Source organism: Apteryx rowi, unplaced genomic scaffold (genome assembly GCF_003343035.1).
Source record: "Apteryx rowi isolate R43461 unplaced genomic scaffold, aptRow1 scaffold_17, whole genome shotgun sequence".
In the NCBI taxonomy this organism is placed as follows: domain Eukaryota; kingdom Metazoa; phylum Chordata; class Aves; order Apterygiformes; family Apterygidae; genus Apteryx; species Apteryx rowi.
The window spans coordinates 2408222-2435442 of record NW_020447974.1 but is presented as its reverse complement, the minus strand read 5'-3'; the positions used below and the strand labels follow the sequence as shown (position 1 = coordinate 2435442).

General features: G+C 40.0%; 1 protein-coding gene across 1 annotated transcript in view; it reads left to right on the top strand.

Annotated features, from left to right (window-relative positions):
- The first annotated feature begins 9816 nt into the window (after positions 1 to 9816).
- Positions 9817 to 27221, top strand: part of FBN1 (fibrillin 1) — a 146730-nt gene continuing 129325 nt past the window's right edge. The window contains exons 1-3 of the mRNA XM_026060519.1: positions 9817 to 9883; positions 17370 to 17465; positions 19082 to 19177. Of these exons, the coding sequence (XP_025916304.1) occupies positions 9832 to 9883; positions 17370 to 17465; positions 19082 to 19177 (244 nt within the window). The 5' untranslated portion in view covers positions 9817 to 9831. The remainder of the gene's footprint in view (positions 9884 to 17369; positions 17466 to 19081; positions 19178 to 27221) is intronic.

The following is a 27221-nucleotide window of genomic DNA, read 5'->3' as shown; positions in this document are numbered from 1 at the left end:
CTTTTTTGTGACAGTTCAGTAAAGTTGGGCTCTTCTCTGGAAGGTACGTTGGAAAGTAAAATGTAGCCTGTTAAATTAAAACCTGTGCTTTCTGGTTTTGCTTACATATCTCCACTGAAGTATGAAGGACTTCTAGCTTTTATCTGGAAGAATACTTTGAATGTTGACTTGTTGGAGAATCTGTTGTTTTCCTTTCTACTTCTCATTTTACGAAATGATTCATGACCATTAAAGCCTCAGAAATACCAAATGGAAGCCGCAGTTCTTTTGTCTACAGTCTTAATCATTTTCATCCTCTTTTCAAGCTTTTCTCTCTCTCATGTTTTGCTGGAGGACATCAGAATATCCAGTGATGTTCAGCTGAGGTTTCAAATGAAAATTTGTTTTCTTTCAGGAACATTCTTTTTTCCTGTCTTTTCTTCTTCTTCTTTGTTTTTCCCTCTGATATTTCATCGTTTTCTCTTTCCCGCGTACAGAGTGAATTCCCAGTGACTGTTGTGGGCAGGGTGAGTCAAAGCCATGGGATCAGTATCAACAGCCTGTTCTGTTGCGCTGTAGCTGACATGCAGTTAACTTACCTTTTAAAAACATAGTATTGCTCTCCCAGTAAAGAAGGATTTGGGGGAAGGTACGGTGTGCTCTGGGGGGAGGAAGAAGGGCTCTATCTTACCTGAAATAAAACTTCCAGTAGCCTAAGGGGGAGCATTTTAAAGCACAAGTTAGAGGCATTGCTTAGCACCTGAGGATATTCATTGGTAAGCGTTACACACCATCTTGTTTATGAGACTCTCTCCCAGAGTGCTGGGATTTGCTCCTGGTTAACTGGTTTTTGAGCTTGTCTTTCTTGTCCCTCTGAGCTGGTTTCCGAGTAGTGACTGTCACAAAGCCACCAGTGTGCAAAGGAGATGCGCATATGCAAGTGCACGTTCTTGGGTGGTCAGACCTGTCAGCCTCCGCTCCCGCACCTTGGCCAGCCTTCTGCGGTCTGCTCTGCCTCCCCACTCCTGGGAGCCTCTCCCCCGTCTCCAGCCTGAAATTTGGGACATTTTTCTTGGGCTCCGAGTTTCTTTGAGCTCTGAGGGGTCAGAGAGGGTTGTCCATCTCTCTGGTGCTGCTTGCTCTGTGCACCCTCTTCGTGGCCACGTCAGCCCGCAGCGTTGGACGGCGCAGGGTGGCTGGACCATGCGGAGCAGTGGGAAGCCCTCGGGCAGCAGTGGCAAACCTCGGGGCTCAACTGGGCGCAGGGCCTGTGTCCTGCCCCGTGCTGCAGCCAAGTCCGTGTGGCCTGGCCGGCAGAGCGCCTGAGCTTGCTGGTGCGTTTTCTCGTGGGATGTTGTTAGAGGTCTGCTCATGTCGATGGCCATTAGCAGTGATATGGTGACGCTGGCAGTAATGCAGGAATTGTGACCTGGTCTCTCCCTGTCCCCCCGCTTGGAAGTGAAATCTGGAGAGGTCAGCCTTGCCCTGTAGTCACTTCTGTTTCCCATTGGGTGTGAGGCTTGTTTAGGGCTACTAGGGTAGAAAGCTTATGGACATGGTTTGGTGTCCCCTGAGCGCACCCTTTTTTGAAGAAGAAGAAGAAAGTACCTGCTGGTTGCTTTCTGTTTCTGGGCCATGCTTGGCTGGCCCAGCAAATAGTTTTTGCATTTTTGTGGTGGCATACTTGTGCTTTTTGTCTTGCACAGCCATGTAAATTGGGTGTCAAACTGGCCCCACTGACATTCTCATGTGGAGTAATGTGGGAATACTTGCCAGAAATGCGTCTGTCTTTGGCTCTGAAGGAGAAAAATGCCTGGCTGGCAGGTTAAATGAGTCTGTCACTGCACAGGAGACAGCAGATTGTCAGAACCGGTGCAGAAAAATCCCCTTTAATGTCAAATACTGTTGTCCGATTGCTGTATTTAGCCATCACAGTATGATGGGAGTTAGGGTTAGAAAAGCGTTCAGTGTTGCTGCAGGAAACTTGCTTGTCGTTTTGAACTCTTGACTTGCACATTGGCCTCGCGGCTGCAGAGCCAAAGACACCCGTAGAGCTGCTCAGCATGTTATTTTTTTAGTTGAACTGAGCCAGGATTCTGGGACAGCGGTACTCTTACTGTCAGAGTGAGAAATAGTTATCATATTAGGCTCTCTGCATGGCAGAGACATCCAGGCTAACTTAACTGCATGGTAAAAATCTGTATGCCAGAAGCAATCCTTTGCATGTAAAACACATATTTTGCATAAAAAGTGGATTGAGATTTTGAAGATGTGAAGTGCTTATCCATTCTAGGATAACAGAAGCTAAACTCTTTGTTTGTTCTCAAAGTCTAGCATTGTTTCACAGATTTTCCTTTTTATACTATTGAAATAGCTTTCAAGACCCCACCTAAGGATCTTCACTGACTGCTGAAAAGAGCATGCAATGATTATAAACAGCATGCTTTTCTAATATTTAGCTAAACAATACTAATCTAATAAATCTAATATTTAGCAAAGCAGTCCTAATTTATAGTATTTGGGATGTGTGGAAATAAAGGTTGCGTATGCTAGATGCAGGCTGTCATCGACATTTGTGCTCTGTGCCACGTGCAGCGCTGCTTCGCTAAGGGTGTGTGTATGTGCTTGCTGGAACCGGGTCCGAGGTGGCCCAGGACCTGCCGGGTCGCAGCACGCTGCTTCCCCAGGCCCCGAGACATGGAGCGGTGCATGCACAGGCGGCGGGTGGCTTGGGAAGGCTGGTTGTCGTGTGTCTGAGCTGCCGGTTGCTGCGTCCCGCTTGCTGGACCATCCCGTCCCAGCCCTGCTTCGCTGCTCACTCCAGGTGGGAGGTGCTGGCCGTGCAGAGGGAGGCACTTTCAGTATCGCCTGAGGGATGCACCAAGTGCCTTGCTTCTCGGTCTGTCATTTAGGTGGGAAGGGACCTCTGAAGGCCACGCGGCCCAGCCCCTGCTCAAAGCAGAGTGAGCTTCAACCAGGTTGCTCACAGCCCTGTCCAGTCGAGTCTTGCCTATCTCTAAGGATGGAAATTCTTGGATCTGTGGGAGAGTTGAGTAAAGCTCCGGGGAGGTCAGCAGAGCTGTGCCACTTCTCAGAGGGGAACTGGCTTCTAGCATTTGCTCTGAGATGCTGAGGAGTTTAAAAATGTACATGAAGTTTTTTTATGGTGAAGATTTGATTGTGTGTCTCTGGAAAACAACTAGTAAAAGCTATTCTTACATTCTGGAACCATAGCTAGGATTTCTTCATGCATTGCATATATTCAGACTTGCAGAATCGCATTTTAAAGAGCAGCCTACTGTTTTTTCAGGTACAGTTGGTCATTCTTTTTAATACTCAGTCTATAGGCACACCACTTAAATTTTGTGTGGAAGTGATCAGCAAATAATTTTGGGTGCAGTTTTAGCAGATACCAGCTTTATCCACATAGGAAGAGAAATAGACAAAGGTTCCTCTAAAAAATAACAGTCGGCTGATGGTATTACTTTAACTTTTATCTCTTTTGCCAGAAAACTGCGTCTCTACATTACATTAAACCTATGCCAGCTGCTGCAGCCAAGGGGTTAATAGAAGTAGTTTATTAAACATTTTCTTGCAAGGAAGAGTCCATGTGTATTTTCATAGGGAGAGGAAAGGGAGTTGAGGGAATGGTTAGAAACGTTCTCCTCTTGCCCTGCCTCTCAGCTCAGCGTTATCAGATGATCAGCTGTCTCTCTTGCTCTCTCAGCCGGTCTCTGCCCACTCTGTCTAGTCTCTCTAATTTATTCAAGACCCACGCTTTGGGCTCGATTCAGCCTGGGTTACGCCAGCATTGGCCAGCGCATGGCAGTGCTGCTGACAGAATTTCCGCCCAAAGCTTAGCTCACAGAAATGCCAGAAGCTCTTCCTCTCGTGGGAGCAGCAGATGGGCAGCGCTTTCTTCAGGAGAGGGCTGTGATTTCCTCAAGGGGTCACAGGCAGAGCAGAGCGGGGATGTGCTGAATTAGCCCATCCCTCGGCGCGGGGCTCCTGTGGAGCTCTGGCTGTGCTTCAGAATTACCTTTCTCTGCCAGAGCTCCTGGAGAGGACGGCAGCAGCGCTGGAAATGCCACCAGCCTGTGCTGGGATCAGCTGCTGCTCCCCACGACCTCCTTTGGACAGTGCTTTGAACACTTTCCTCTCTTCCCTGGCTATCTGATGCCGTGACTGCCTGATTATATCTGATAGGAAGGCACTGCTAACCTTAACTAACGTGATTTGCCAGCTATCATTTTGCATTTGTATCTTGTTCTAAATCAGCAGCCAGTTGCTGTCTAATCGTGTGCTATTCGGCCAAGTCAGGGAGCCGCTCAGCTTCATCATGACGGAGGAGCAGGAGCGGGAATAGCCAGGGAAGAGAGGAAGAGGGGAAGAGAGGAAGAGAGGCCTGGTTGTGTGTTTCCGTGAGAGCAGGACTGTGTTGTCCAGCGGAGAAAAGGGACAGCTGGAAAGTGTGCGCTGGGGCAGAGCACTTCTTTGGTGGTAGGATCGAGCACGTCTATCAGAACAAGCTGGCGCAGGGGCAGTATTGAAACATTAATGTAGGGGTTTTTTATCTTATTGTGTGCCTTGTATGATACACATAAATAATTCATTAGAGATTGCAGTGGCATAACGGGCATGTCTTGGGGACCCTTGGCAAAACGCGTCAGGTTGGTACTTCTCTGTTAGGTCTGCTAACACTTTGACTGAGGAGCTATATCCTGCTCCTCAGTCCTGCGCAGGCTGGATCCTTGTGCCTGCACTGAATCAGAAAGTTTGGGTCATGTGGAGGTGGAAAGCAAGGAGGGATCTTTACTTCCTAATGGGAGCAGAGGTTCCTGGCTGTTGCACCTGAAGAGGAGTAGCTTCTGTTTCCATGCATACAGATGCTGTCAGCTGAACCTGTCATTCTCAAGCATTAATTATGGGAGCTTCAGGATGAAGGTTTCTCTCTGTGCTATTCTAATGATTTTCTAGTTGGTGACTCACGTCTTTAGATAATTATTCAATTAATTTAGCTACTGAATTTGTACTTGCACGTCATTAATTGAAGACATAATTTCTTGTTTATTTTGGACATCTTTGATGAAACTCTGGGCATCAGTTGTAGCTTCTCTCAACACCATACCGTTATGGAAATTCTTTATAATTTACAAATGCATAGGTGGCTCTAAAATAAGTGGCAGACTTCTATCTCATCCCCCCCCCCAGTTGGAAGCTGGGTTACTGGTCTGTGAAAATGCATGGACTGTCTTTTTTGATGGAATCACTCATGTCTTCTCACTCTGTGAATAGTCACAGAGAATTTGACTGGAGGAAGATGCAAGTCTGAAGCTTTCCGTATCAAGTGCAGCACTCCAGATCTGTGCTGGGGTAACATATGCAACGTACACACTGTTTTTTGTTGTTGTTGAAGTCAGTACACTGAAAAGCTCAGAATCTCACAGACAGACTGCAGGTAAAAGATGCTGGGTGAGGTGCAAGTGAACTGCAGTGAACTGATTTCATATAAATGTTGCTTTTTCTGCTTTTCAAAGATGATTGATGGTTTCTGGTGCATTTGTTTAATTTGAATTAAACTGCTGGCCTGGTTCTAATGGCCACACCTGTGTTTCTGAGGTGACCTCTCCCCCATCTTTCTTCTGGAGTGAAGGAAGGTCCTGTGGGCACCATGTGTGGCTTGCGCTGTATACATGCATTTTTGCCTATTTTACCATTACAAACCACATTACAAACCATATTTTATAACTTGATTCTGTAGTACTGTTCAGGAAAACAGTTTTATAAGAATATAAAATGCTTCTTTAGTATTCATAGCCTATAATACCAGCAGGAAAACATGTTCTATTAAACACAGCAGTGTCTAAGTGTTTAAATTAAGTACCATGATATAGCCTTTGAAGTTTGATTGATGGTTGTTATGATGTAAAAATAGTTGGATGAAAATAATAATTTAGAGAAAGGTAATACTTCCATAGGCAGAGGGATGGACTAAGTGAATTGTGAAACCTACTCAGCCATGTTTTATGTGCTTCTCTGAACAGAAGCTCTTTGATAGTATGTTTTTGTTCTGGTTTTCTGTAACCGAGACTTGGTAAATATATTTGCTTAAACCATTATTATTTCTTTTACTTGATATTGTGAGATACTCTGTCCAATAACATCACTGAGACCGTGAGTAGATTATTGTTCTGTGCATATTGTCTAATATTAATGTGATCACAAGATAATGTTGCTTGAACATGATCTCTACTCAGTTATTTTACCTTCAATAACTTTCATGTTATGCTTTAGAATTTTTTGTTTCATTGTTCTTGGTTGCTGTTTTTTGGGGCATATGGCCTCTAATTCAGCAGCCCTCAGAAATATCAATGAATTTAACCTTCTAACTTGATTCTTTTTAAACATGTTTTGCAAATAGACACAAACAGCTCCGTTTGGAAAGTAAAGGACACGTCTTTCCCTCCCAAAGAAGCCTACAGTAGACTTCAGGATTTAATATAGGTTTCTTTTATAAAGCTAGACAGAAGCTTTCTGACGAAAAAGTGTTCCAGTGGAAAATGCACTTGTCAGACTCGGTCTGTTCCATGGAAGTGTAGTTTGATGGCTTTTTTTTTTTTTTCTTTCTGGAAGCTAAGCAGGCTGCCTCAGAGTTGGAGCTTCTTGGGTGTATGGCTTAGCCTGTCTGTGGGGACAGCCTCGTGGCTCTCAGGGTCTCTGACTTCTTGTTTGCTGGTGCATCTAGGTTTTCCAGGGCCCCGTTTTGGAAACAGATTTTAAAAGTTGGGTTTCCCCATGGCATAGTAGCTGCTCCTGACTCGTCACTTGGACCAGATGGTCCCTAAAACCATACAGCTGCTGAGCCTGAAATTTGACCAAGTATCTAAATATCACTTCGTGATTATTTCTTCATAGTTTATTACCAACCTGAATCAGAAATAAGTAGTTTATGCCTGCAGTTGTAACAGGTAGCAAGAAACCCATTCTGTCTGTCTTAATAAGTTTGATTATTTCTTCTGACCGGAGAAGGTGGAAAGCAATCTTGCTTGTCTGCTTGCCAGTCTTACTTGGCAGTTGATAGTGGAGCAACATTTGGCATTGATGAACAGGGAACTCTAGGAAAGTTGCATGGTTATAGCCCTGCAGGGAAGTAGCTGACATTACTAAAACTGAATACGCCGGAATTCTATGAATAAGAAGACTGAGTCTGTTACACCAGCTGTAGGAAGGGGAAAGGCTCTGCAGCATGTCCGACTGTATAGCTCACATTTATCTTAGTTACTGCTTTGTAATTATCCCAAACCAATGGAAGATAATGGTAACGTTTGCTTTGACTTAAGTAGTTTCTGGCCAAGCACTTAATGAAAAGACTAGGTATCACTGAAGTTGGTGTAATTGTAATACTTGAAATTGTATTAACAATGCAAATCCCTAAATAAATACAGTATAAAAATCTTGTTACTCAGAAAATGTGCACATATAAATGTTTGTATGTATCAAGATTGTTTGTCTTAAGTTGCCTCACCATATGAGGTAACTATTGTTTACTTAGACATTGCAATACTAGAGATGAAGAACTTTCTAAAAGACCAAGGACAAAATAATAATAAAACCTCCTTCCTATAACAATAAACAATTTAAATCTGTATCTAATCTGTATACAGTATTTTAATAAAGCTGTTTCTAGGAAGTACTAGTTTATGGCAAGCTTTAGTTACATTAATCTATTGAGTAATTGCTTGTAATATTAATACATGTTGTAAAATTTTCCTCTGATAAGATTATGAAACATACTGCAGAAGGAGGCAAGTTTTATCAAATTTAAAGCTATGTCTTGCTAGTTTTACTTCTATGGATAGATGCATTAAACAAATGCAGCAGCTTAGTTTAAAAAAAGACTTAACATCAGTGAGGGACATTGAACAGTTTCAGCTTTTGTATTTTCACCAATAAAATCATGATATGAATAGTGTCATGTCCTATAACACTTCATTGTAAACTCTAATGATACAATTGTCAGAAAGAGTAAATACTGGTGAGAGGTACAGATTAGAAAGAAAAATTCATATGGATCTGTCATTAAAGAAGTGTTGGAAATTCTCATTGCAGTAGACCCTTCCTTCTTTTCATAGGACCCTGTCTCTCTAAACACATCCACATTCTAGATTTTTTTGACAGTAAGTCATTTTTGTTAATGAAGCATTTGCATTTTTTGGCCCTTTTATTTGGCTGTTGTCATGGTTGGCATGTTTCAGTCATATGTATGCATATGGTTTTGCTCATGGACAAAACAAGGAATAGTAATAGCGCTTCAGAGTAGAATAAAGAACAGAAGAGAACATGAGACTTGGAAACTATCATTTGAGGGCACTTGATTTCCTTGGTGTTCACTGCTGATGATGGGTGTGATCCCTCATTTTGTATTTAAGTGTGAGTTTTGCTAGTCTATGGAACAGAGCTTGAACATGCCAAAACCCTGTTTTCTAATAGAGGGCAAGGTATCTTTCTGGATGTAGAATTATATGAGATGAGTTTTGTCCTTTCTGTTTCTGTTGTTTAGATGTTTCTGATATGATTTCATGTTTTATAATGTAATCTCCAATTTGAAAGAGTGTATGTTCCCTAAATAAAAAACTACAACATTCAGTTCTGCTAAAAACACACAACATTTTTATTTATTGAAATGTACTTTGCAGTGACTCTATTTTTTATGTTTTGTGCCTCTACTTTTAAAATGTATTTCTCAGTAATTAAGTAAGAATTCATTCTTTTTTTTTTTTTTTTTCCAGACCCAATGTGTGTGGATCACGTTATAATGCTTACTGTTGCCCTGGATGGAAAACTTTACCTGGTGGAAACCAATGCATAGTCCGTAAGTTAATCCAGTTATATGTTATGACTGAGGTTTATCTTTGCCCCTGTATGTCAACATATTTTTAGTTGTGTACCAGAACTGAAAATGTGTTTCTGTATGGTTTCAGTAGCAGCTATACATCATTTCTTTACTATTTTAAATATATTAAGTTAATGTACAAAGCCTTGTGGGCTGCAATATAGTGATGTGATACCAGTATTTAACAAGGGATTAATCTCATCCATACGTTCTGTTTAAATCTGTGGTATAGGGATCCAAGGGGTGTTTGGGTTCTCAGGAGTGAGCAGCTGTGGAGTACGTTCATCTGGTTAAGTACATGGAAGGAGGCAACAGCATCAGGCCAGCAAATACATTTGCTGTGCTTTTTTGGACCATATGCCTGAAATATGCATGTAGGGATATAAGTATATGTGTATATAGATCGTATTGCTATATATGTGTTTTATGTGTAATGGTACAATGTACCAGAAGCAATTTTTAGAAACACTTTTCCTGAGGGTGATAAAACCATCTCCAAAGATACCGAGGCAATGTACTGTCAGATGGGAAATACTACGTTGCTGTGTGTGTCTGTGGTGCAGAAATAAAGGGAGCATGGTAATGTCGTCTCAGTGCCATCCTTCCTCCAAGAGTGCTTTGGCAAAATGGACCACAGTTTCCCGTTTCCAAGGAACTCTCCCTATGTATCTAGCATTTCCTGTGGCACGTTCCCAGGCCTTTTAGTGAGACAGCGAAGGTCTAGATTTTAGTTGTCCCCTATAGAGATACACAGATGAAAAGAAGGAACTCTTTTGGAATCTGTTGTGTACAATTTAAAGAGTTTGTAGGTATTTATTTCATGGTACTGAATGGATATTTTCTGTCAGGTGTTTTTTGTGCGTTTGGGTTTTTTTTAAACATATTTTGAAGCCATGTATGTTTTATTTATAGCAATCTGCAGACATTCCTGTGGGGATGGATTTTGCTCTAGACCAAACATGTGCACATGCCCAAATGGTCAGATAGCCCCCTCCTGTGGTTCAAAATCAAGTAAGTATTTCTTCTGTGTCTTTATATTGCTCTGTTGAGTCTGTGAAGCTAGCTAGGTATGTAGCTAGTTCAGCAGTCAATATGTGAGACAAATAACCTCTGAGTCACCAGACGTACTTTACCACAGGAAAGAAAGCCTAGCCTCCTCTGACAAAAACTGAAGAGTGACTCAGAAACTAGCTACTGGAGACATTCTTTTGTGCCAAATTAAAGGCAAATTAGTTTTATTGGAAACTATGCTTATTTGCCAGTTTGTAACACTAATTCCAGTATTTCTTTACTTTCTGGAAAATCCCTTATCTCTAATGGCACACATATGCATGCACATGCACGCATATACAGCACAAAATTTGTAATGATAGAGATCACTGTTGACAGTTGAATTTGAATTGCTTTGTAATTTCTTTATCATTTTTAGAGTTACTAGGCCAGACTATGCCCTCATATATAAATACATACGTGATTTCAAATGAATTAACCAGATATTATAGCATTTCCCTGCCAGGCTCAGTGTGCATCTTCTGAATCTAGTTTTGCTAACCTTATTCAGATAACACTTCTGTAGGTGTTAGAAGTACAAAACTGGTCAAGATTTTTTCATGGAACAGCTTTTCATCAAAAAAATTCAGATGCTTTGGAAATGAAACCTTTCAGAGAGATGACATTTCCTAGAAATGTTTGGACTTCAGGTTTTCAAGAAAGGTTCCCCAGGTCCAGAATAAAATAAATAAGATGAAAATCAGTCCATGAACCAAATGGCTCAATGGTTCATCATGGGTATGGTGTCTGATCTGAAGTAGGATCTTGCTTGGGGTAGTCCATATCTAAGATGTCAGCTGTAATCTCTGCTGTGTTCTCATTTGAGTGTGGTCCTTGTCTCTTAGAATACAAAAGATTTTGATTTTTGTATAAAATGGGAAGTTTCTGAATTTGGGAAGAATCGGGGGGCGGGGGAACTGTGTCCCACAAGTGCCTGAAAGTGTCTGAACAACTTTTTAACTGAAGTCAATGGCAGATACAGTCAGTTGAGGTCTGTAATACTATTTTACCTGTTTGCTTTGCAAAGCCTTCATCTTTCTGAATATCTTTTCAGACTCAGTGTGTGGTCTGCTTGGCCCCTATATTTTACCTTGCCATTTTACTGCTTTCCTAGATGAGAGAGTTTTCCCATATAACTGACCATTTCAGCTTGTGGCTTTAGCATCCTTTTCATGCAATAACAGTGGAAAAACAATAACAACTGTGGAATGTAATGGAATGGCATGTACTGAAATGGTAAATATTGTTCTTTGTAGTTCAACCCCTTTCTCAGGCTCCTGTGATGTCTGTTAGGGAGAGGCCTGCACAAGGAGGGTATGGAGCATGGAGCGCCCAGAGAGTACTGGAAGGAGGGAGGTTGCAAAATGTTGGACAAATACGTTTGTTGTTGTATGCCTSCCTGGGTTTGCAACTATTGTTTTACCAGGTGCATATGCTTTAATCCTGTAAGCCAGTACAGGAAAGCATGACCTTCTCCCAGGTCTCCTTTGGGGGTACAGAAAGAGAGCTATATCCCTACATCTGTTACATGTTTTTGCACCTTTGTAAAAGCCAGGAATGCCTGAACCTTAGTATTACCTCATTTTTTATTTTTTTACTTAGGCCACACTGAAGTATTTCTTGAGTCAAGAATTAAAAGAAAAAAAGAATATGAGTAAAAATGAAGGTTTTCTTGCGGTTCTTTTTCTGATATATCCTGTCATTGATATCCATACTTTTAGCCTCATTGGAATTGCACAGATGAATGGGCCTAGAGACTTTGCTACAGTTTTTAATGATGCAACTTTAAAAGCCCATATGTCTTAGTTATGCAGTTGTTGACAGTTACTTTTTATAGACAAGGATATTCTACCAATCAGTAGTTTTAAGCAGTGCTGACATTTTCCTTACACCATCATATAGGTTGGCCGCTTTATAATGTTGCTTTTCTGTATACTGTAGAAATATTAGCACTTTACCAATACATTGAGCAGTTGGCTTAAAAAATATTGTTTATATCTTGTTTAATCAATGCAGTAGTTCAACATACATATTGTGTGTGTGGTCACATCACCTTTATTTATTAAAACAAACCAGTTCTAAAAGGAAAAGTCTCGAGTTGTTGTAGTGCGAAACGACTCTACTGCCTCTGTGCACTCTTTTGTAATAACTTTTATGACCCAGCACTTCATTAGGACTTTTAGAACGTACACTTTCTGTAAGTCGTTTGCTCTGTTGGCACTGTAGACAAAATCTATGTATATATATTTACACAACAGACCACAATGGCTTAGATCTGCTGTTAAGAAACAAAGGAAACATAAAAAATACTGTTTGACATCAAAGGGTTACTGTCATCTCCCATTGGCAACGATTAATATTTTGTCAGCATATGCATTTATAAACCAAAAACTAATATAAGAGCTGTACCTCTCTTAGGATATTTGAGAATGACAGTTTTAAGAGAGTAACTTAGAAACTTTTAAAATTTAAATACTTCAGTTTAGTAACCTGAAATGGGAACTTACCATGAAGAAAAGTGAAATGAAGGCTGTGCACTTTTATTATCCAAATGAGTATGTCAAAAAGCGAACACTGAAACTGGAGTTTAAATAAGATGGTGCAAATCTTACTGCAGCTTTACCCATGTGAGTGATTCCATGGATTTCAGTCAGGTTTTTTTTTTTTTAATCTGAGTCAGGATGCCAACTTGAGTAAAGACAGCACAGACTAGCCTTTACAGTACCATTACTGGCATTAGTGAAAACATACATTTGTTCATATATGAGTGTATTGGCAGTACTTCAGGCTGTATCTAACCCAGAAAGGAGAAAATCCAGAATTGGGACCAGTGCTCAATTTGTAATACCTCCTGTTAGGAATCTAGACTTCTAGTAGGAGACAAGTTTCAGGGCTGATCATTTGGCATGCTTCACAGCAGACCCCCAAACATGCTGCAGGCCAAATGCAGCACTCAAGGATATGGTAAATACAGAAATCAACTGTCCTTCAAGAGATAAGTGTTCTAGTTTGGTATGCCAGCTGTGGGACTACATAGAGCAGATCTGTGGATCACAGAACTTACTTGCATTTATCTCAAAGCTTCGTAAGTCCGTTTCATACCAATTTTTAATATTTATTTTAACAAATGAGGAAAAAATTATCCTAAAACAATACAAAATATCAAATTAAAAGGGGATGATACCAAAGCATCAAGCTAGTATAATTATCATGTTGCTTAAGTCATGTCGAATGATCTTGGCAGTTCCTTATACCCTGTGTAACAATCTGGGTATTGCCATAGTTTTGTTTAGTTTTCAGCCTCAGAAGATGAGATTATAGCAACGTACCTAAATTTGAGATCTTGTCCCGATTATTGGCACATAGATTATTGCCAGTTATCTTTCTGTGAGCACAGGGGCATTCCATTACTGCTCAGGTTTACACAGGTTTTGTTACATCTAAAATACAAATTACAGATACAGGTGAAAATACCAGACTTCTCAGAATTAAATACATGGCTCCTGAATCACGAGATAATTTGAATGGATATTTTAACCTATGTTGATATGTGGTACTTAAGGAATTGGTAGTTGGCCCAGGATTTATAGCATGTACAACCATAGGCAGAAACCAAACTCAGGATAGCTCTTACAGACTAGCTGTCTGCTGGAGTCAAATGGTTAATGCCGTGTGCTCATGTAGACTGGAGAGCAAAACAAATCCTTCAATTTTGATTCTTATGGAGGTCAACTGTTGTGACTTTTCTGGTTACAAATCAGCTTTAGGAAGCTGATTTGTGGTTGAAAAGATTAACTGGTGGCTTTCTCATAAAAGATTGTTGTGACATCAGTGAACTTGCTTGCTAGTTAGTGGTTATTTCTGTGCAATTCTTGAATTTTTGGGTATGCTTACAGTGTGACTGGAGATAGGATTGCCACATGTGTAGGCGTACCCCATGTGGCTTTGATGCGCCCATAGCTCTGAAGTTGCAGGTGGGTGGACTGCCGTGCAGGGTGGCTCTGCTCGCGCATACTGAGAGGGGGATTGTCCACCCCTTCTTGAGCCTGCTCTGACAGGGCTGCTCAGTTGTTTTGTCCCAAATCGACTAGATATTGGGTACTTTGGCGTTACCTGAGCCATCGCACTGAAGTCCTCCTCCAGGAATTGTACAGGCGCTGTGGGCACGGCAGCCTGGGTGCTTGGGGTCGACTCCAGACTTGGGGCGGTGTGGGAGATGTGTGCTCACAGCCCAGAGCGCAGCCCTTTCTTTTTTTCTGCTACTGTTGGAGATGTTAAAAGCTCTTAAATTTTTAATGTTTCCAGAGTTTTTAAGGCTACCGCAGGCTTTCCCACTGCTCTGCAGCCGGCAGCGAGGCAGCGCGTGCGCTCTCGCAGTGGATGGATGCAGCCTGCAGTTTACGGTCCAGCTCTAGCTGTGATCTCCTGAGTCAGTCGGTCGGCGGAGGAAACACGCTCAGCATCTGGGATGCGATGAGACTATCATTCCTTGTTTACAGCTGCTGGCAGGCAAACCCCTGCGTAATGCGCGGCCTGGGCTGGAAGTGTTTCCTCCGCAGTGGCACAGATTTCTGTGGACGGAGACCCAGCCGTTTCTCCCGGTGCCCTGTGCCTGCTCCTACCAAGTGCTGCTTTTCTGGAGGAGCTGGAGATGCTGCTGCTCTGCTGTTTTCCTGTGATAGTCGCAGACCCTCGTATTTTATAGTTTGGAGCTGCTGAATAGTCAGTGTATGTGCCACCTTTGAGCTGGTTTTGGACATTTCATGAGCTGTACTGGTGCGATGGTATGCTCTGTAGGATGAGGTTTTTACTCAGGTTTGTTGAGAATTTATTAGGAAAGTCAGGGACTGTTATGCTTAAGTGTGCAACTTATAGTTTCACTTGGTTAAACAATACAAACATGCACACAAGATGTGTGCAGATGTGTTTGATCTTTTTGGCTCTTTTGCAGGTTTATAAAGCTAGATTCCTGCAGCTACTCCTGTTTTGACTTCAGACATTTCAAATGCAGACTGTTTATAAATTGGACCTGAAAGAGAACAATAATTTATTAAGAACAATAATTTATTAATATTGTTAACATTTCCTATGCATGTTGAGATAAGGCAAACCTATATGAACTGGCTTACCCGTCTTAAAGTAATTATTGTGCTATTTCCGTGAGTCTCAGTCAATATGATACCTTGGAACAAGTTATTTTATTTACTGGAATATCTTCAGTGAAACTAATGGAATTGTTGATATAACTGAGAAGAGACTCTGGATCTGTATTAGTACACTACTTTTCAAAAATACAATCTTAAAATCATCACCCAAGCTCCAGACAGCATTTGCATGTGTTTCTATAAACTTCTGGAAGGCTAATATTTCAGAGTAGTTTGTATGTTTTTGAAAATAATATTTCCAAAATCCCCCCAAAAGAGAACAGAAAACAAATAACTAGCTTACTGTGACTGTATGTCACTGATTTTGTTGCATAGCAGAAGGGAGAAAGCTCACTGATTTGAATGGCTCATTTTAATAATGATGATTGGATATCCCAGCAATCTCCCATAATGATTTTACTTTAAAAAAGAGAAAGAAGTATTTCACTTTGGAAAAGTTCCTTTGAGAAGCAGTAAGACAAATTATGGAAACTTTTTTTTTTAGGGTTCTGTGTAAAACCATTCCTTGTCCCAAAATGGGGAAATATACTTTGCTTTCACTTGAACAAATAATATGAAAATCATCATATAAGCTACTGTTAACCTTTTTATCTCAAATGTAGTTCAAACTATTTAAATGGCTTTGGTCTTCGTGTGGGAATGGAAATTAGCTCTTGGCATAGCTTGCTCTAATTGAAATCAGTTTGTGGTTTTTAAGTTCCTTCCCTGCTTGACAGATGATATCATTTCCTATGCTTTTGTAATCCCCTCTGTTTTTCTAAGATTGTATAAAGCTAAGTTGAACTACACATTTTAAAGTAACTATACACCTTTTTCTGACCTACTTAGGACATTGTCCAAAAATCTTCACCAGATACCCACTGTGTTTTTGCAGAGAATTTTACTTTTTGTTGAGGAACGTTAGTACATTTTTGTTGCTTGAAGTACTGAAGTACATCCAAAATAGAACAAAGATGTATCATAACTATTAGACACATAAGAAATGTAAGATACAGATTTTACTTTTATAACTGAAGAATTAAGTGTACTAGTGTTTTAAATGCTAGGCTGTTTTAAATCCTTTCTCTAATAGCATATTTAACTTCTATTCTGTAGATTCATATTGCTATAGATGGCAATAAAGTTAAAATTACTATTTCTGCTCAAAAATAAAAACAAAATTCCATTCACATACTTTTGAAATGCAATAAGTGAAATGATGCTTAAGGGCCCTTGTGCAACACCAGAAATTTGGTGGTTGACATCCCACCTGTTAGCAATAGGCTGGGGCAGCAATGCAATTTGTAGTTTTTCAGTCCTGAGCATTTCAGGCAGCATGATGTAGGTATTCAGCGCTCTATGACCATCTACTAAAACACTGTCTGGGGAGGAGCCTTTCATGTGGTCCCTGTTAAGAGGAAGCCATTTCCTGGCCATGCTCCTGCAGTGCTGGCCCCAGTTAGCTGTGTTGGACACAGGAACGGCGAGGAGGATGGGATCGGGAGAGCCAGCTGCTTCTCTACGAATGAAAAGCTAGACACTTTAAGTTGTTCCTGACATCTAGTTAAAAAATGTATTTGTCCTTATTATCAGAAAAATGCAGCACAGGCTTTTATGCTTCACTGGCATGGGACTTGGATTGCATTTTCATCATTATTAACTAGCAGGGGAAGATCCTTGGCTCTGGGGACTTGCTGTCTGGGAGCTCCTCAGCCTCAAGCCCAGCAGCCAAGGGCAGCTTTGCCTGTTGATGGAGTGAGGCTGCAGACGGTGGGTGGAAAGAAATGGCCCAGCTATGTTTTTCTTTTCACACCGGAAATTCTAGCCAGGCAGGTCGTTGTCTGCTCCTGCATATGTTGGCAAGAGCAGGCCACCTCCTGGAGCTTTGTTATTCCTAGTCCCTCACCTTTAATGCTTCCAGTCCACGTTGCCCAGATGATAAGACCCTGGTGGTTCTTGGTGGTATCCACCAGAAGTTTAGTACTTTCCCCTTGCTAATGGCCTGTTCTCGCTGTTGCAAACTAAGAGACAAATGCTGCAGCTTTACGCTTGTATGAAATGCCTTTGACTTCAGTAAATACAGGTGGTATCAAATTCTTATCCCATCTCCTGTTTTCTTTAGGAACTGTGAATCAATATTGTTTTCTGTACTGGCATTTTAAATATCTATCCTAAAATACACATCCTCTGTTTCTAGTACTGCTTTCTAGTTCATAGAATCAATCCCTAAAAAATCCCTTAGCATATAGTTAATTTTCCTGACTCGTTTGGTTTAGCTGAGCAAAATATTTTTTCCTTTCAAGTACAACACTGTAACATCCGGTGCATGAATGGAGGTAGCTGTAGTGATGACCATTGCCTCTGTCAGAAGGGATACACAGGAACACACTGTGGACAGCGTAAGTAAATTTTTATTAATACAGATACTGTGAAATGTAAAGTTAAATAATTCTGGGATGTGTGTATTAGACACTCTTTAACACTAGGTTTCAGCTGATGTTGAACTTGTACATGCTCAGGTACAATGGAATTTTACAGGAAAACACATGACTTTGTAGTGTGAGTGCTGAGTGAATTCTTTCTGATCAGGACTATTAAAATAAACATCAAGTGAATTCATAATAATTGGATATAACCTGATCCTGTAGTTCTCACACTACCATAATTCCCGTTGACCTACAGGGCTTTGCACTCACTGGAACAATAGGCCCTAAATTCAGTATTTACATGGGATTCGGTTTTCATCTCATAGGCAGTGTTAAGCTTTTAAATACAAAACCTTGTTTTAATTTCAGAGTTTTGTTACAAAGTTAGTTAGTACTCTTGAGGAATTTTGCTCATTTTGATGATGTCTTGTTAGAGCTGATTGACAAATTTTTGATTTCCTCAATCAATCCAGAACCAACAGCATTCCTGGATCCACTGCTTGAAACCTATCCCAACCTGATCCCAATGGTCTCTTGCTCTTCTGGGCTGGAGTGCTGTGAAGAAACTCAAATAAGGATGTAGATACTGCTTTTGAACCAAAGCTGTCATGTTGCTATCTAGTGAACTGTTGGTCCAACAGAGAAAATGTTTTTAGCTTATTTAATGAAACCCTTTTGTGCTCTGTCAAAGTCAATGGCATACTTTGCATGAACTTCAGTAGGACCAGGAATTTACCCGAGTAATTTGGAAGAGGATCATATGGTGAAAGAATTAAGAATTGTATTTCTGCCTTGTCTGTGAAATATCAAGTGGATAAAAGAGGATCAGGGGAAACCTTCTTTCTACTGAAGTGAATATAAGACAGAAAAAAGAATAACATTATTCAATAAGCATCAAATTGTACTAAAACCTGTTTGTTTCATGTGAATGTCATCTTTTCTGATGATTTTTGAGAGAAACTCTGCTTTTGGATTTTCTTATGAGGAAAAGTGGGTTCTGTGTCTGGTCACAGTGCCATACAGAGGCAAAATATCTTGGATTAACTTAGTGAAATGTAATTAATTACATTAATTAATTCTGACTATCCTAGTTGATAACATGAATTATTAATCATCAGCAAAAAGCCTTTTAATATTAGATTGCTTTTCTAGAAGTGTAGAGGAGCAAATACATTTTTAAATTTACTCCTGAATAGGGAAAAATTTTGAAAATATATTTTGATGAAATGTTTGTCTACATCTTATATCTGTAATCTCTACTATTTCTCTGTTTTTTTAATTGAAAGTTGGAAAGAGATGTTAGTTTGAAGTCACTGAATTGTCTAGTCATCTCAAAGAGAAGGGGTCTGAGAGGTCATAAAAGCTGTGATTGTTAGTGTGTTTATATTATATTCCCCTAAAAAGATGAATTTGTTCTACTTACTCCATGAAATCACAAAAGATCACAAGTATATTTGGAAAAATAAAGTATCTTGTCCTATTATGTTTATGGCTTCTACCAGTTTAGCAGAGGTGGTCAAGCATATATAACTTTATGTCTTTCTGGAAGTAACTCAATGAAGACTACTTTTGTCTTCTCTCTGATGCAGCTGTCTGTGAAAATGGATGTCTAAATGGAGGGCGATGTGTGGCTCCCAACCGATGTGCTTGCACATATGGCTTTACTGGACCCCAGTGTGAAAGAGGTATGTGCCCTAAAACTGAAAAAGTTGGTGTACCCTCTTGCTTAATACTAAGATACTGGTGATGTTACACATTTAAATATTAATATTTTATTATTGTCTATGAATAAGGTAAAACAGAATTAAGGTTCTCGTAGAATGCAATGTATGGATTCTTTATTGAAAGCAAAACTTCAGTCTGAGAGAATTGTAGAGATCTTAGTTATGGAAAGCTACAGATTAAAACTGTAACAGCTTTCCTAGACAGCATTTTTAATGAAAAAGGAAATTTTAGCATTGATATAGGAAAAAAACATTCAATCTTATTTTGTCTTGTGATTTTATGTATCACAGGCATTGATTGATATGCTTTTAAAGGTTAGTTCTTCAGTCCAAGGTAGATTTTAGCAAGTGTCATTTTCTTTTCCTGGAGCAAAAATTCCCATTTAATTACTAATAGTAGGGTTGTTGAGCCATTGCCTACTTTGATCCATAATTGAATTGATTGGATTTTTTTTGTTAGTTTCAAGACTGAAATTAAATATTAAGTAGCAGTTTTAGCAATATGTGAGCTTCATGAGGATAGAAACCAGGATGAAACACATATGCAACTGATTAAGGCATTTGGTTTGTTTAATTTTTGCTATGAAAACACTCTAGTGGAAGACCTGACAAAAAATATTGATAAGCTTTTTTACACAAACTGCAATTCAGTTTTTAAGTTAATAGAGAAGTACTTTGTATTGCTCTGATACATTCACTTACCAACGATGTGCAGCATCCTGCCTCTGTCTTTGGTATGTTTTCTTTTGACAACATTTATTCAATTCATCTTTCTATCTTATATGGATTCATCATTATCAATTTATAACTTCGTGTTTGAGTATCCATGGTGGTAATCACAGCTGTTTCCAGATGAAAACACAGCTATACTAACTGCCTTATCTGGTATATCAAATTGTTTCAGGGAAATTAAATGAATTTAATGTTTCATTTGAGAGAGATGCAGCAAACAATGTTTATGTACAATCATTCTGTTGAATTTTGTAATCTTAAAAATAATACATTTTCAAATGATAAGAGTTGATTGATTTGTTGATCAATTGATCTGTTTCTTTGGAAATTCATACATGCTACCCCTACAAAAGGCTGCATTACATATCTGTGAACCTAGGACAGTACTGGTGTTGGTGACTTGCTTTTGGGCTTGCATGTAGGGATGTGCTGAGCACACGCAGCTCCTGTCAGTGAGTGTGTCAGATGCTCACTGCTGTCAGGACTGCACCTGGACCTATGGTTGGCTTTTTTATATGGGCAGTGTAGGGGGTGATGCAGAAAAACAAACCATGGTGGAAGAAAACTTTGTTTGGTGCTAGAGCAGACAGTAGGATGAAGGAGATATTTTCCACACTCTGTACAGCAGAGGAAATTGCTGTGTTGGCACTGTGTGAAGTCTTGCCTATTGTCCACTGAGATATTGTAAGTAGTTCAAACTGATGGTGAAATATTTTTGAAGATTGAAAGGGAGCTCTGTTCTGAATCCTGCTTGGGCTCTTACCACCAGAGAGGAGCCTAAGCAATGGAAAAACATTAAGTATATTAGGTTAAAGGTCCTAAGTTTGAAGAGAATAAAAGCTTTACAGGTAAAGAAAGTACTGCACTGTAAAGGCTTTGAATTTCTAGCAACGACTGCTTGTTCTCCATGGGTTTGAGCTTTCAGTCTGCTGAAGTACTGTAATCTGCAAGTTTGGAAGAGGGTTCTTCAGTGCTGCTTTTACGTTGTCTGATCTGGGACCAGTTTGACTCCACCTAATTAGGACCGGTTTCAAGGCTGAAGCCTGTTAACAGCTTCAGTCCTGTCCCTCAGGGCTCCTGCCTTGCTTCTCTTGTTGGGTGGAGTGAGAAGAGGGTAGCACCAAGCTGTTGGGGCCAACTCATGCCATCAGGAAATCCCAGGCATGTTACTGTGCACAACTGAGGTGGAAGTCTTTAATCTCCGTGCCTCTTCCATAAGCAGTTTTTCTTAGAACACGTTTGATTCTATAGTTATCTGTAAAAGAGAAAATATAGATTAATGAGATTAATAATCAGTATTTCTGATTGCTCACTTCAGTGTTGAGGCCAAATGATAGTCATATCTTCCCAGAAAACCTCTGAAATGTGGTCTCTCTCACAGAGATTTCCTGCAGCCTCTGTACCTTGGTGAGCTAATCTGTTCCCCTCCTCTAAAAAGGGTGTGGTGGTTTTTGGTCTCTGAATCACATTATGCCATCAGAAAAACTTTTCTGAATATAACTTTTCAATTCTAAACTAATGTTGGTCTTAGTTGGAATAACTGGCATTGTTCAGCACATGCACCTGTGTGGTCATTAGGGAGTTGTCTGGCTGCATATGATTTTACACATCTGTCAGCTAAGTAAAAGGTCCATATTTTGAATCTAGCCCTGGAACATTATGCAGATTTGCGACTTTCCCCGGTGGGTTTCTGATGTATATGTGGATGAATGTTATTCAGAAAATGATTGACAAGATTCATGCCTTGTAGAGTAAAACTGTATCTTTATTAAAAAATATATATATATCTCTGAGCATGGAGGGAAAAAAAGGAAATTACTCAAGAGAAACAGTCTTTTAAACGATCCCATTTCTGGGAGAAGCAGGAGAGGGAGATTATTTTGAAAACATCATTTCTGAATGTAAGTGTAATGTGAAAGGGAGTGATACGGTTTTGTGGCATGCACATTCTCCATGTGTTTGGCTGTGGTTTGACTTCTAGATTATGCCATGCCACAAGCTCACAGTGATGTAAGTAATTTACTACTGCATATCATGCAGTGCTTTTCTCTACTAATAGTTAAAGTTGCTGAGTGTTTTTGGCACGTGTGTCTCAAACCGAGGAATATTCCAGCTCTTATTGCAAATGTATTTTAGAACAGCCTTGAATAGAACRATGTTGAGACAGCCGCATTCATGGGGATTATTCTAATAATCTGATACAGAAAACAACGAAAATGATCCAGATATTGTTATAGAAAAGTTTGAGCCAGTTTCTTAAGTCTAGAGGCATACTCCGTGGTTCTGTGTCTGCTGTTCTAAGTAATAATTTCCCATGTATTTGGTCCATATTTGTAATAAAAATTAGCAAGATTGGTATTACCTCAGTAAAATGCTGACTATATGATCATCAGTGAAGATCTACAAGACTTGTTTGTAGGTCAGTATCTTCAAATACGTATAAAATCAAAGTGCTTATCTGGTAAAAGACCTGCTGCTTTCACAGTGCAGCAAGCTCCATCAAAGTCTGTGGCATGAGCTTTTTTTTATTTATTCAGTCATTCTTTCAGAGAGTAGCAGCTGGCCTTGGACAGTTACAGCACACACATTGCTTTTTGTGTGGCTTACTAGAAGCGTTAATGATGTTATGAACCACTCCAAATATGAGTGAAAGGAATTTTTAGATTCATTATCATCAGTGGAGTTCCTCTGCGTGTTCTGGGAGCATGAGCCATATCACCAGTGAGATATACTGTGTCAAAGCTGGATTGATAGCCATGGTGTGGTCAAAACAGTCTTACACCTAAATCATTAACTCTTCAACTGTTGTGTATGGTGTTTGGCACCTTTCCAGGGCAGGGGAAGCCTCCAGGGCGTACTGTCAAGTATACGCAGGTGTATCATAAATACAACAGACCTGGTATTTCTTTGGGATAATGTTCATCAAAAAGGTGAACTTGACATAAACTAAACAGCAAAAGTGTAGTGGAATTGGAAAGGTTTCCTACAGCAATTTAAGACAGATTTAAAATACATAGTCCATAAAAGAAAATATTTCATGGATTCTGGCTCAGTTAAAATTATTTGCGCTTCTAGGATTCATTCTGAAAGGTGCCGAGTTCTCTGGCCTAATCCAGTGATGGGCTTTGACATGCATTTAACTTCAAACTTGAGATGTTAGTATACTTAGAATTAAGCAAATGCTTAAGGGCCTTGCTGGATTTTGGCCTAAGCTTTCAGAGTTTAGTACCGAGATGCGCACTGAGCTTCAAGCGTATTGTTTAGTCATATTACTATTGTGAAAAGAAATCACAGGTAATAGGAGATTAAGATGCAAACAAAACAGAATTTCTTCTGCTGGTTAAGAACTGGATGCTGTCTTTACACCATTCAACTTTTAAAACCGAAGACAGTAATATAACTTGCTCATAATACAAGCGTGTAAGTTCCCTGTAGAGCTGCTGAAGAGATTTGGAGCAGGGGCTTAGCTTGGGTTCCCCTGAGGACAATTCAGAACATCAACAGCTCTTTTTATTGTCTGTAAAAGAGCCTGGGGGATCTGGCTAGCGATGGTAGATGCCCACATTTGGCTCATGTGAAAACATCCCTATGTCATGCACTTTATGAAAGTCCAGAGGAAAAAGCAGCATGCTACAAACTCGGGGAGATCAGGCATCGCAATTAAATCTGATAGAGCCACGTCCTCCAAAATAGTGCATAAAAGCTATCTTGACTCTTTGGGTCTGTTTTGCTTTGGACTTTGGATGATTATACTTTAATAAGGTGACTTCTATAAAGTATGAAGTTGTACATTGTTGTTATCCTTGTATTCCAAAAATGCAGTGAAGTGCTTTACTTTTTCCTGTCTGGATCCATTGGAACACAGTGGAAGCTTAGAATGTGTTATGGCCCTGTTTGTTTATTTGAAGGCTTGTGACAACATCAGGGGCTCAATCCTGCTGCATTTTGGAGTTTTGCCATTGGCTTTACAGAGGAGGAGAATTAGGCCTGATGTAGTTCAAATATTAAAGATATACCGTGTGTGTTGTGTTCTTTTTCTTTTTTCTGCACTCAGAATATGAGCAAATGAATGCTTTTTCTTCAGAGTCGTTTCTGTACTGCTCTCTTCATGGCAGGAATTTTTGCATAATTTTTAATTATATTTGGCCATTATTAAAAGTTCCCAGAATTAATGCCATATGTAAAAATATCTTTCCCAGAGCCTCTCTGTGAAAGTGCAACCGCTGAAAGTGGTTGAGAGTGGTGTAGTAGTGCATATATTTTTTTTCTTTCTAAATATTACAACGGGTTGAATGTTTTCTCCAAGAAGACACTGCACCCCTTAGTGTGCCCCGTCTCTGGTATTTAGTCTAAATGGAAAGTAAATAACAAAGTGTAGATAGCAGTAAAAGTATGTTCCCAAAGCCTTATGTTGCATTTAAAGTAGTATTGCAGCATATGGTAGCTGGCAAACATTTGAATAAACTTGATTTTTGTAGCTGTCTTCCAAGAAACACATCTGTTGACATAGACATGTAGTTTCTGCAGCCCTGTAACATGAATGCGTGTACAGTGCTACAGCAGCACACTAGAGGATGGCCAGGCTTGAAGGCCTGGAGGAAGTATTCTTGCACACCATTTTTCCCCCAAATATGTAACTTAATTATGAAAAGTTGCTTCAGGCTGACGTTTAACATATTCAGTCACAGAGTGACATTTTGCTCTTTAAAGTAATTGGACTACATACATGTTGTCACTCTGATGCCTTTCCATTTTAAAACAAAAATTCAGTATCAGTGCCTTGGAGTATTTTTTCTGTGAAAGAGGTGAGCTAAATGGATGAGAAGTTTTTTTTATTTTTAAAATTATAACTACAGGGGAAGTTAGTCTATACGGAATTACCATGTGTGATTTAAGATGGGTTATAATACTTTGTAATATAATCAATAGATCTCTGGATCTGAACTCAGTACTAAACTCAGTCTGTTATTTAATGCCAAAAAACATTTTAGGGTCTTGTGTATGCGAAGGTTTTATCCATTGTTCTGTTCCTTGCAAATGCACAGCTATCTAACCAGTCATATATCTCTTTTTCTATGCTTTGTGCATCTCAGCATATCGCATAGCATGTTTCAAAATAGTTCTTCAGATATATGCTTGAAGCTTAATCAAGATCTATAAATGATTTAGTACATATGGGCTTAGGTCTCTTGTGAGATGTGAGGACTCCAACTTTGTAGATGAAGCTGAACATTTACATTTTCTTCCAGACTGAGTTTTGATTTCAGTCAAACAAATCCAAATCCAGAGTTTTCATTCAGCTATTTGGCAGTCCTTGCAGTATTTCTGTGCCTTCTTGACTGGCTGCTCGGGGCACTGACCTTGAGATGCACAGCAAGGTATTGGACTTCTGGTTTTGTTTTGATGTGATTTTAGCCGTAGCAGTGGAGATCCATACAAATTTAAACACAAATTGAGGAGCTCATGTTTGATTTTGGGATTTGATTCTTGCGTGTAGGACTTGAAGGGACTTGCATGAAAATCACCGCGTTTGTTCTCCCGCGAGGAGCCGTGCGGCAGAGCCCGCCGTGGAGCCCACCATGGGGCCGGCTGCGGGGCCAGCAGGGCACGCTGGCAGCTTCTGCTTCCCTGCAGGCAGCGCCCGAACTCGCGTTGGCTTTGCTTGCACGGGATCTGGCTGGCAGTATCCGCAGAACGAGGAGTGGAGGCCTGCGCTTTTGTCGGAAGGTTTTGTTGAAGTTATATACACAACGAGATGTCCATGTTTGTTTGGTTATGGGAGGTTACGTCAATACATGTATGATTTTTGTGTATACAGTGCAGGCAGCTGAGGGATGTAACTTCCCTGAATGGCTCGTGCTGCCAGATCTGCGCTCTGGGGAGCATGGGGAAGAATCTCTCTGATGTCTTGTACCGTGAAGGTCGGATCTTTTCATGTGCTGAAAGCCTGAGTGACCTTGTACTGATTTTAGTTGTCGCTGCAGCGCTGCATCGAGACCTTCAGAACAAGTGGCTTTGAGCCATTCTCTGTTACCACCACTGCAAACATGCCCATTTACCTAATCTCAACTATCTCCCAACTCATGGGTCACAGCCTCGCTTCTGGAACATAACATAGCTGAACGTAACTAATTTCCCATGGAGCTTTCCATAGGAAAGGTGCTTTTAAAATGGTAACTCCTGGAGTTGAGCATGATACAGAGAATGAGTAAATGAAGCTGAGAACTTATCTGACAGTGCCCGCTTAGCCATATGGAGAAAAATGTTCCTTCTTCTCTGGGCCACTATGTGCTTTGATACGAGAAAGCACAGCTACCTAAAATCCTTTGATTTGTTGCAGTGAAAATAAATGTTTTCCTTGTGAATCACCCTGAAATTTTATATGAATATTTTCCATTCAAGCCTTTTTTTTCTTATTGAGTTGGTAAGCTGAAAATATTTTTTACAGTTGCAACAAAAAAATGAAATATCAATATAGATGATCCTCACATAGTCGGATTTGAGAGTTATGGAGTCTTTTTTTAAACTTTAGTAAATATCCTAAAGCTTTCACGATGGTCGGCTCTAACAAAGAGAAGAGAACCTCTTTTGAAACATTGTCGATCGTACCTAGTGCAAGGCTAAACTGACAAGGGCATTTCCAAGTAAAACAATTCTTTTATGTAGGTCAGCTGCAAAATGCTTAATGCTAATGAAAATATATTTTAAGCAGAGATAGTCAGAATGGTCAGTGTAACTGTTTTGTCACATGTAAATGCCCATGCAGCTTACAGCAGAGTTGATGATAAAATCTTCTCTATAAAAGTTAAAGCTTTTCTGTAGTGATCTGCTGCGTTTAGAAGGATATCTCATATGCTATCTCAGCATAAAAGTTGCAAAAATTTGTAGGAAGTAATTGTCGAAGAGCAACTGTAGCAACAGTCACATTCACACTTCCAATTGGCCTTGGGAGGTTCCGGAATAACGACTGGGTGGTTTTACATGGTTTTTTTCGGTGACAGCTTGTACGGTTTGGCACTCCAGTGAAATGCTGTAGGAAAAGAAAAGAGGCCTAAATAAGGTCTGAAAAGAAAAGAGCCCAAAGAGAAAGATCACTCTCCAAACTCTGCTCTGCTGTAAAACAGACTTTAGCTTTGCACTTCTTATCCAGAAAAAGCTCCTTTTGGAAAAAAAGGGAATTTTCTTAAGTAAAGAAACCAAGATTCAGTATTCCTCTTTGTAGGAAGATGTATAATGGCTAGAGATAAGTAATTAAAAAGGTACTTATTAAAAA